General features: G+C 33.9%; 1 protein-coding gene across 6 annotated transcripts in view; it reads right to left on the bottom strand.

Moving 5' to 3' along the window:
- Nucleotides 1–12248, bottom strand: part of RTTN (rotatin) — a 142542-nt gene that overhangs the window by 45586 nt on the left and 84708 nt on the right. For all 6 annotated transcript variants that reach the window (XR_009005111.1, XM_057527198.1, XM_057527197.1 and 3 more), the window contains 3 exons: nucleotides 9377–9566; nucleotides 7783–7874; nucleotides 2167–2260 (listed from right to left, as the gene is read on the bottom strand). Coding sequence is in view for 5 of the 6 variants with exons in the window: in XM_057527198.1 (XP_057383181.1) it covers nucleotides 2167–2260; nucleotides 7783–7874; nucleotides 9377–9566 (376 nt within the window). In the remaining variant the exon portion in view is untranslated. The remainder of the gene's footprint in view (nucleotides 1–2166; nucleotides 2261–7782; nucleotides 7875–9376; nucleotides 9567–12248) is intronic.

Below are 12248 nucleotides of genomic sequence, written 5' to 3'. Positions count from 1 at the left end.
TTGTAATGATTCTTTTCAACTTTGTAGATCAAATGTACGCTTATAGATCATGAGACTCTGTTAAAGGCTTTCTTAAAACATAAAAGGATTTTTCTTTTACAAAAGTTAGAAACTAAACTTAAAAATGAGAAGTTGGACATCTAAAGTGGCCCTAATGTACATGATAGGGAAAATTCTCGTCATCCTGCTCTAAATTGCTTTGGGGCATAGTAATTCCCTGGTTAATCAAGAATTAACAGAACAAGAAATAAAAGGACAGACCAGCTTCATGGAGAAATCCTTCACTGAGAATTCCAGCTGAGGGAACTATAATCTCATTATCACTAAAAAAATTTTATCTTAACACTAACTATTTTAAAGAGACGGAATTTAGAAAGATATGTAACAACAAAATTGCTTTAGTCTTAAGGCTCACTGACAAAATATATTTAATGCTTTCCAGTACTAGTCAAAGGTTCATTGGCAGATTCAACAAAAAGGAGTAAAATACTTTTTTGTCAAATGCATACATTGAAGTAATTGGCAACCAGTAAAACTGTGCATGAATATATATTCTAAACACAATCCTTGAAAATAAATCCAAGCCAAGAATAATGAAACCAAAAAACAAACAAAAACCACACAACTGTATGTTCACATAAACACCTGTATGACTGTTTGTAGCATTATTATTCATAAAAGCCAAAAAGTGGAAAAAATCCAAATGTCCATCAACCGATGAATGGGTAAATGAAATGCAGTATATCCATATATCCATATATATCCATATAGTATATCCATATGTTGGAATATCATTCAGTAATAAAAAACGAATCACTGATACAGACTATGACACAGATGAATCTTAAAAATACTATGCTGAGTGAAAGAAGCCAGACACAAAAGAACACATATTGTACGATTCCATTTTTATGAAATGTCCAAAACAGGCAAATCTATAAAGAGGGAAAGTAGATTAGTGATTGCCTCGGGCTGGGGAGAATGGGGGAGATCAGGAGTGATTGCTCATGGGAACAAGGTTTCTTTTTGGGGTGATGAATATGTTCTAAAACTCACTGTGGTAATGATTGCACAACTCTGTGAATATATTAAAAAGCAATGAACTGTACACTTAAAATGGGTGAACTGTATGAATGTGAATTATATCTCAATAAAGCTGTTTAAAAAATAGTAACGTAACACACTCTTAGAAATAAATATTCATGAAATTCATTATCAAATTTCATTTCATGCTCTGTGTCCTTAGCCACTTAAAACAAACTGAGTTTGCTCCTTTTGTTCTTAAGAGGATCAAATGAGTACTTTCTATAATTAAACTCTTTTGTATATTGTTAACATAAATTACTAAAAACCAAAACAAGACATTGTTTAGGAAGTTATGGAACAAACACTGTAATGAAAATTCAGAGTAAAATCTTACTTAAGCAAGTATCTCTAAAGTTTTAGAAAGCATTTTCTCTGCACATGCTTATATTTCAGTGCTTAAAATTACCTTTTTTTTAGGTAGTATATTCCATATAGGTTAGGAATTTCATGCTACTGAATAAAGGTCTATCTACTGTCTTAGAAGAAACAAAAGTTAGGTTGTAATCTATATGAATATATAAAGCGTAAAGCATAATAGAGTTGGAGGCAGTGCCTAACACAAAGACTAAAATCGATACATTGTCATTAATAAAAATAAATCCTAGGCTACTCATCACGCATTTCTAACAAAATAAAGACTCAAAACACTTTGTGTGCTTTAAAATGAAAGCATAGGCTCTGCAAAATACTTATGACCCCATTCGCATCACTTTCAAGTGGATTACTGTGGTAAATTGAGGTGTTTTCACAAAAGGGAAAAAAAATGAAGCTAATTAATATTCATTAGTTCCTCGATTCAAACACCAAATATCTATTCTTATCTAATAGGAAACCATATGGCAATCAGACTATTTATTTGATGGCCAAATTCCCATTTATTAGTTAAGAGTATTTGTTTTGTTAATTTCTGATCTATTTATTCTATCATGTTCTGTGATATTTCATTTTGTTCTTATCTAGACAGTTTGTTCTGTGACTTATTTAATTTGGTTCTTATCCAAACATTTACTTTCAACATATCTGCCTGGACCAACTTATCATTTTTATTTTTGAAAGTAGAATGTCTTCCTAAAAGGATACCTTGAGCCACAAACGGGTCATGTGAGGCTTCAGGGAGAGGCGCCGTGCAGAGCACTAGCGGCTGAAGTTCAGCACTTGCCGACGAAGCTGCCACCTAGGGATCAGTAAAGAAAATCATTCTATACTCGGAACAGTCACTCATTAACATTGCTAATTGGAAAATGAAACACGAGCAATTTATATACAAGATATCCTCGAACAAAAAGGTTTATTACGAAAGTACACTAGTTTGTATAACTGGAAAACACTCCACATCTTGAAAGTTAAAACAGTTTTTTGAATGGCATTTTCTACTTCTTCTTATAGGACCTGTTACAGTTTATATAAATCAGTAACTCAAAGGAGCAAAGTTTTGATTTGAAGCCCATCTAGATTTTAAGGTCCTGATAAAGCCTATTCTCACTTACGCTCAAATGTTGAAAGGCTAAAAAAAAAATCCTACTTTATAATTCGTTGTGTCCTTCGAGATATTTTGCACTTCTTAATTCATAATAAAAGAGTTGTTTAAAGCTTCAAATGGTGCACACAAATTGTAACAGTGCCTCTAAAAGAATCCGCAGAAGTACTAAAAGATTGTTCTCTACCTCTCCCCATGTCACAAATGAACTGTTTTTAAAAATCAGGCAATATCTGACATTGTTCTTCAGAATACATTTTTTGGAAACATTAAACGTAACGGAAATTCTGTAGAAAACAAACACAATTTCACACACAGGTTTACCAATGAGCTGGCTGTAAAAGCCTTAAAACTGAAAAAGCCCAAACTGATGTCAAGTACCTCATATGTGGAAAATACTGTATCTTCCCATCAATTTTCTTTTCTCTGAGACAGCACGAACTTTCCATACTTGGATAAGCTCCAGGTCCGTGCATGCACACAGGTAAGCTGTCAACAGAACTTATGAATCAACCCTACCGCAAACCCAGATACTGTACAGCTCACGATATTTGCATATTGATTACATATCTATTCTAACGCTTAAAGTAGGTACCTTAGACTTGATATAACAGGATGAAAACAAAACCCAAGGTTATTTTCATTTGCAGTTTCTGATAGTAAAGAGGATATAAATTTGAAGAAAATGGCACACGAAATTAATACATAGTTTTTAAAATTCCCTCTGTCAACCTAAGACCTCAATCGCCTCTCACCACTTCAAGTATGACATTACAGTAATAAGAAATAAGTGACAGAAGCTGTAGCCAAAAAAGTAAGCTAAGCACGTAAAGTCATCTAAAAATGAAGGCTGGATAAATCTCAGTCTAAATAAATCACTCATAAATAAGCACGTATAAAATGCCTTATTTGATATAACATTAGATCTACATAACAGGGAAAAAAACCTAAAGACATTTCAAAAATTATATTTACCTACAATTGGTTATAAGAGATGTGTTTAAAAAAAAAAAAAACCGGTTCCTGTCAATAGACATCCAGATAACTTTTAGCGTGTGAAGCAACAAGCACACACGGAGACTGGCATCACAACCGTGCAGGAGCTGATGAACGAGCCTGGCTCCTGCCACAGGCTCCCTTGGTTACACAAGAAAATTTAAGAGGACAAGGAGGCCAGAATCCTTTATCTTTTCACTGAACATCCTTTCAGTTGGCAAACACTCAAGCAGTCCTCACTACTGATGAAAACAGAGATAGCATTCACTGCAGGAAAAGAGAGCTTCTGAGGGCCACTAAATACCTGCCTCATTAGAACGCTAAGTTGCCATTCGTGACCAAGGTCAGGCATTAATAAACGCCATGACTTTCCTCCGTATAGTCCAAGGAAGGGATACACAAATTTTGAAAATATGATTTTAGAAAGCATCTAATAGTTGCATTATAACTTACCCCATATGGCTGAGAAAACACAAGAACTTCTTTCTATAGCAATATACTGTGTTTTAAAAATTGATTAGGGGTGATTTATATTTCTACTAGCCTATCTATATTTTTAAAATTTGCTATGTCAACATATTACTATTTTAATAAATAAAGGTAAAAAAGTATTAAGCTGACTTGCTCTAGTACTATGCTCAAATCCTGTTTGCTTGAAAATAATCTTCAACGGACGCTCATTTGATTATATTTAATAATACACATCAATACATAAACATGTTGTCATCCTGTTCTATAAAATAACTTTTAACCACCATCAAACAAATGTCAATTCATCTGTCTCTAATGTCCTTTGTAATGCTTCACGACATTTTACTTTGCTGAAATGTCTTTATATCTTTACAGCTGTTATCTCTTATCTCTTCAAATCCAAAACCGGACTCAGCTCTCCTGGCTAACTCCACCTGGTTACACCAGGAATCAAACTTCAGCCTTCTTCCCACCCTCAAAACAACCCCATCTTGCATCTTCTGAATATCTAAGGCATTCAGTACCACACAGCTTGGCATTCAGCTATTTTCTAATTACGCTTTATGTTCGCAAGTAGACTTTCAAACCTCATAAGTGGGTACTGAATTCTAAGACATATTTGAGTATCTTTTTAATTCCTTGAAAATGTGTACATAATATAAAAAAGGGATTGATCCTTTCAAGCCCATTTCAATTGCCACTTCTTACACAAAATCACTCCCTATTTCAACATTCCTTCTAATCTAAGCTCACTGCACCCTGACAGTAACATCTATTTCGGCACTGATCGTATCTTGCTTTGTAGTGAAGGAGCAAAACATCATGGCCAACGACCTGGGCTCTAGAGCCAAACACACTTCTGGATTCAAATAACACTCCACCAGTTAGCAGTGCTGGAACCTTACACAAGACGCTTATTCATTCCATGCCTTAATCTCTTCTTCTGTAAAATAGTAAAATGATTTTCAGTTTTTTAAAGACTAAGACGACCCATGAGTAAAATTTCTCTATAAATGTTTAAATAAACTTAAAGTAAAACCAGTTTTCCTTAAATTAGGGCTCCAGGAAGTTTGAAAGAATCACATATTTCACAAAGAAAAGCTCAAAAGCAAATGACCCACATTTCCTTTTTTTTTGATAATTGATAAAACAGATTTTTAAAAATACAGACATAATTCTGCTCAAGAGCAGCAGAAAAGATCAAATTTTGTTCTTAAAGCTGTTGCTACAAACTGGTTTGTCCTAGGCATAAACACCTATCTAGTTCGGGTATTTCTGAGAAGTAGAAATGTGATTTCAGGAGGAAAAACAACTGATACCTGACCTCTCCTCCCCTGGGGAAGGAGACACTGAGTTGAGGGAAGTCATCTCTGAAAAGGCATTTATTTACCTGGGCAACACCCCCAAGGTAACAATGACACTCCTTACTCTACCTATAATTTACAAAACATACAAGTCGCAATCAACTAAACTAATATTCATTAGATAACACCATTTAAGTCCCTAAAGTGGCATTAACAGCACAGAAAGGATAATGACCCAGCAACAGCACACTGGATGATAGGACCCATATCAAAAGGCAGTGCTTTCCTCAGAAAGACAAAGTGGAAAAACAAACCAATCAACAAATTGTATCTTTTCTCAATTCTGGGAGACATACAAATTAATGATATAAATAACCAGATAAACTCATTAGCAAGATTTACGTCCACTCAACTGATACCTCAATTTGTAACTTCAACATTTTCTTATACCTGAGAAAGTATTAGTTGGTCTGGGTACTGACAGTTTAGGTTTAAAGTAATACTGGTATAAGGGCTTCCCTGGTGGTGCAGTGGTTAAGAATCCAGCTGCCAATGCAGGCGACACAGGTTTGATCCCTGGTCCGGGAAGATCCCACATGCCGTGGAGCAACTATGCCCATGTGCCACAACTACAGAGCCTGCACTATAGAGCCCGTGAGCCACAACTACTGGGCCTGCAAACCACAACTACTGAGCCCGAGCGCCACAAATACTGAAGCCTGTGTGCCTAGAGCCCATGCTCCGCAACAAGAAAAGCCACTGCAATGAGAAGCCTGCACACCACGATGAAGAGTAGCCCCCGCTCGCCGCAACCAGGGAAAGCCCGCGCACAGCAACAAAGACCCAACGCAGCCAAAAATAAAGAAAGAAAGAAAGAAAGTAATGGTATAATGAATAAACTCTCCATATTTGTCTCCTGCTGGAAAAAAGATACATAGTATATCTCATATGGTAAGGAAAACATGACAATTAGTAGAACTGGGGTAATTAGATTAATTTTTGTGAATAAAAGTCACCAATTCAGTGAGTAATTCACCAATACCAAAACTCTTCTGTTTGGAAACCAAAAAAGAAAGAAAGAAAAAAGTTGACTGTAAAAATTCTAACAGGTAATACTAGTCTTTTGAGAAGCTACAAGAAGGTAAATCTTACATAAGACACTGCAACGAAGGGTAGCCCCCGCTCGCCGCAACTAGAGAAAGCCCGCGCACAGCAACAAAGACCCAACACAGCCAAAAATAAATTAATTAATTAAAAAAAAATGTAACTTGATATCTACAAAATAGCTAACTCAAAGTTATTTAGAGCAATTACTATTTACTGCATACCTACTATAAGCAAAGAACTGAGGAATGTACAAAGATTTCAAAGTTAGTCTACAGCCCTTTAAACAAACAGGGTAACCTAAAAAGAATTATTTTTAAGCACATATTAACGCTGTACTTCTGTGAACTAAATGACCAATTAATACAATTCCCTTTAGCATTGAATCATGTCATTATTTCTCTTATTGAGACAAAGATACACACTATTTCTAGCTTGCAAAAGAAAGCATGACATCTAGTGGAATTGGAGTAATTATTCTATTTTTCTAAATAAAGGTTCAATTTAGCACTAAACATAAACTCTTCTGAGTCTAGGGACTCAGAAAAAAAAAAGTCTCTTAAAACTTAGCAAAAAGTACCAGTCTCTTGAGAAACTGTAGGAGGTGAATCTTATTAATGCCTGTATAATTATTTAATTCTCATATTATTTTTGCTCCTGGAAGCAGTGGTCTCAAGGCTTTGCCTTCCTAATAGGTCCTACAACACAGTATATTGTTCCAAAAATACATTGCAATGTTTTCCAGTTGAGAATGATTTTGTATGCTTATAAAACAAATGAAACCTAGCATGTCATTATTTAGAAATACTTAGTGTCTCAAACTTTTTAGAGCAAAGCACCTTATAAATAAAAAAAAAAAAAGGAAGAAAGGCAGGCAGGTGTACATAAATTTCAGGTATTTCGGATAATCAAGACAAGCTTCTATTTGATGAAAGCATTTAGAAATGTGTTTAAAATCATTAGTACCACACTGGAATCATCTGAATGGATCAACATTCTTCAAACTGCCTTGTCCTTAAGCAAAATTTCAGAGTAATCAAGCATTACTAATCATATGGGATCTGTTCTCTTTTTCTGCTACTACTGATAAACATTTTAAAACTTTTGAACTTCCAGTTCTATCAAAAAAGGTAGGAAAGAGGTTGAAAATTCATCTAAAAGGATATTCAGTGCACTTATTTGAGCAAGACAGACACTAGTTCTGCAAGAGACGGCACTTCAAATAAATTACAGTTGTTATGGTCATAACCTTATACTTCACATCCATTCTTATCCCTCCACTATGTAAATTCAAATTTTTTTCAGAAATTCAAAATGCAGCACTTATGCGTTCTTTGGAAGTACCATTGTTTCCAAAGTGGAGAGAGAACTTGGATCTCGATCTTGACTGGACATCCGAGATGGAGCCCTCCAAAACTTGAATGAGTCATCTAAACCTGTGAAAACAAGAAAACTGTCAACGTGAATAGTCTTCTGGGCACTGTAACGATTAACAGAAAGAATACTCCTTACATGAAACCAATCCAGAACTAAAGAAGTGTGAAAGAAGTGTGCCTAATTTTTATTATTCTTAATTAATTTATATATACAGCATGTTTCACAAAAAAATTTAAAACAATTAGTTGACTGTGCTTTAGCTTAATCTAACACAATTTAGCAAGAGCACCAGCTCCCAAACTTCAAAGCGCAGAAGAACATAAAGGGCTTGTTAAAGTGGTTTCCTGAGTCCTATTCCCAGAGATTCCATTCCCCAAGTCAAGGTGGGGGGTGGCGTAAATCTGCATTTCTAACAAGCTGGAAGCAGATGTCAGTGCTGCTGGTTCAAGGGCCATGCTTCCGGTAACACAGATACAGAGAAATGCAAACAATTAAAGCGGTCACTTTCCTCACAGGGACATTTGTTTAGAATGTTCAAGAACTTCATCAAATGTCATTCTCCTCTCAATGCCTCCAAGAAGCGAGCAGAAAAGTGAACTAGAAATTTACATTTAAGTATTTCAGGGTAAGGGAACTTCATGTTTGCAGTTTACTCTTAAATGGCTCAGAAACAATATATATATATATATATATATATATATGTATATATGCATATAAATAAATATATTTCACTTATACGCACATACATACACATGGTGTAGGAGGGCAAATATAGTAAAATGTTAACATTTGGGAATTCTTTGTTCTATTCTTGTACCTCTTCTGTGGGAAATTATGCCAAGATTTTTTAACGTTACTTTAAAATTTTAAAAATTTTTAAATTTTTATTATTTTATATTTATTTTTATCTTAAAATTATTTTTATTCTTACTATTAAATTATCATTTATTATTATGAGACATAATTATCATTTATATGTGCTAAGATCTTATACTTAGGAAATCCAAGAGAATCTACAAACAAGTAGAAATTAAAAGATTTCGGCATATATTTTGATAAATGAGTAACATTCCAAAAAACAAATAGCTTTTCAATATATTAGCAAAACAAATTAGAAAATTTAGTAGGAAAGGTCTCATTCTTGATTGCCTGGGAAGAACCTTCCAAAAATTTAAGATATTAATAGAGGAAAAAACTATAAAATTTTACTGAAGGGCATGAAATAACTTATGAAACATTAGTAAGATGTCAAAAACGGTTTCCATGAAAATTTATAACATAGAAAAATGCTTAGGCAATGTTTAGTGAAAAGAGGAAATACAAAAATGTACATAAGATATGAACACAATTATGTAAAATAAACAAAAGCTATACAGAGAAAGAAGACTGGAAGGAAATACACTGTAAGGTAACAAAGGCAACCTCTGGGTAGTGGGACTAGAGATGAATGTTTTCCTGTGTACTTTTCATTATTTTTCAAATATTTTGTAACAAACACATAGGTTTTTAACAGTTTAAGAAATGTTACATTTTATTAAAAATATAAATATAATATACTTACCATTTAAATCATTGCCTTCAGAAGTTCCATTAAGAGCAGAACAATTCAGGTCAAACATATACCGTCCCAGGTAACAATGTTTTACCATCTGATTCAAATGTTCATAAAAATGGCAATGGTACAAAAGAGCCTGAAGGGCAGGTTTTCCTATGAGCGACAGGCCAGAGTCCTCATCATGGACACAGGGGCCCTGTAGGAAACGAGGGAGAGAGAGACAGTGATTTATCACTTAACATCTTCAAAAAGACCCACATCTCCCCACGTTCCCCTCAACGAGACAAATGGGTCCCAGATGCGACCATTCTCCTTTCACCTGCCTCTGTCTTTCCACATGTACACCAGCCTGACCCGGGCAGAGAATTTCACAGGACTCCTGGTCTCTGCTGCCTAAAAATCCACTGAAGGCAGAAGGCTGATCTAGTCTCTCTCTTGAGAGGCCACTTAGCTCAACGTGGTTCTATGAAATGGCACAGCTTTAACCAAGTAATTATATACTTGAGCCACAGGTACAGTAAAAGCAGTATTTTGCAACCTACACAGAACAATGAAATGATTTGTATTAAAATATCTGAAATAACATGGTCCAAATAATTATGTTCAAAATTATTTTTTGTACCTATCAACAAACTAGATAGAATGAAAAGGCTCACTGATATCCACAGTAAAATCTGTTTGCCACTTTACTTCTCACTGAATTAACCCTTCTTCCAAGGGAATTTCACATGCATGCATGCATGCAAACACACACACACACACACACCTTCCAGCAGGAGGCTGAGAAGGATCTGCCATTGCAAAATTTTAATCTCTTTGCACTTTTTTTCAAATAATTTTTTGCACTGCCACTCACTACTTTTCCTGGAATATCCAAATGGCAAAAATCAAGCAATCTGTTAAAAGCATGCAAAGGATCGGTTTAAAGTACGCAAATAATCACATCATTAGTTTATAAATATTTCTATTTTTTGGAAAATGATAATCAATATAGTTAAGACTTTTCAAACAGACCATAATAGAGAGAAAAATAAAAGACAGAAAATCGAAATCTAAGTGCCAACAGGAAAGGTCTGGTCAAAGCCTATTCAAAGTTTACTGTTAGCTGAAATTTGCGTACGTGTCCCTTCTCTCATGCCTCCTGATCACCAAGGAAAGATGGATATTAAAACTTACTATCCAGGAAGATAAAGTAATAGTTAAACGCATAACTACAGTTAAAGATATAATTACATTAAGAAGATTATTTCCATTAGCCCTTCTCTTTAAGACTATTATTAAAATTAAATGTCTTACTTCAATATTAAATACTTTTTGTTACGAATTTGTTATTGTTGTGTTCTAATAAACCTACCCAACACTGTGAGCTTTACTCTCTACAAATAGAGCAATTTACTTGTCCAAGAAGAAACAAGACTATCTAATGAGCAGTCACAGACGCTGGTCACCGTGTAACTCTAAATCCGGAGCTTGAGAAGCGGCAGGCGAAACAGAGAGGAGTACATGAACAGGGTCACGTGGCTCCCGTTTGTGAACCAGGTACACATTTCAGGCAATGCGGCCCTCTTGTGCATTACTTTATTTAAATATCTAGGAAGAAGTAATTCATCCGAAGCCACAGAGCCAATCCTAACATTCACAGCTTCAAAATGTTCTATCTTTTAAGCAACTTATAGCATTCAAAAATGTAAAAAGCACACATGAGATCTGCAATAGTTGCTTAACATCACAAATTAAAGTCCTCATTATATTGATTCCAGGAAGGATCAACAACCAAGATGAGAATTAAAAATAATTCAGCAAAGGTTACTAGCTTAATTGCAGCTGTGTAACAAACCCCAATAAATCAATAAAATAAAATTATTAAACAAAGTACCACAAACACTATTTTTTAATTTATTTCATAATAATACTAAGAATAATTTTCAAATATTTTATTATACATATTATATAAAATTATTCAAAATTTTTTCTTGTGCAAAATTGTGTCTATATAATTGTTTCCTTGATGAGTTAACAGCCACAGTCCAAATTAACAAAGGTTTAGACAAAAATAGACGAAGGAACATAAACTGTATAAATGCTGAAAACAAGTTCCTCAAGAGTTCTTAAATCTGCTGATTCTTTATTCGGTAAAGGCCCACTGAGGCTGACGGTTTCACCATGTGCTACAAGGAGAAGTGTTACAAACCTATTGTCTTCTAAAATCCAACTTTTCTTTAGTTATAAATATTTTCAAAGTGAGAAATTACACATGTAAATATGATGTAGAACTATAGTAGTTATTCTATAAATACGTATAATTATCATGGTAATTATCATGGTATATAATTGACATAATATTTACCCTTTAATTAATATATTTTAAAAATTCATTTTTTTCTCTAGTTCTTACTAACATAAAAAGAAAAAAGATTTAGAAAATAAAGATAACAAAATAAGTCATAAAAGACATAAATTTAAACCCACCTAGTAAAGTTTAGAACCTGATTTTTTTTCTTTGCCTATAAGTCACAGGGAAAATTATTTGGCCTACCAAGATTGAAAAAGTTAAACTAATTCTGATATGAACAAAAAAATTAATATCCCAGAATTTAAAGACCAGGAGACAGAAAAGATAAGGAGCAGAAAATTAATTCAAGAGGCCTAATATAAGACTCATATAATTTCTGGAAAAATAAAGAAAAAGGAAAAGTCATTTTTAAAATAAATAAATATGAAAAAAAAATTGTCAGAGCCAAAAGAAATAGAACATCTATGTCTCCAAATTAAGGAGCTTATTAAATATCAAGCAAGAGAAATGAAAAAAAGACATAGAATCATAAAATTCTAGAACATTAAAGACAAAGTGAAGATAGTAAAAGAAAAAGTCATCCAT

Source organism: Balaenoptera acutorostrata, chromosome 13 (genome assembly GCF_949987535.1).
Source record: "Balaenoptera acutorostrata chromosome 13, mBalAcu1.1, whole genome shotgun sequence".
NCBI classification, from domain to species: Eukaryota; Metazoa; Chordata; class Mammalia; order Artiodactyla; family Balaenopteridae; genus Balaenoptera; species Balaenoptera acutorostrata.
Note: the sequence above shows the minus strand (reverse complement) of the source record. Positions and strands in the feature narration are given on the sequence as shown.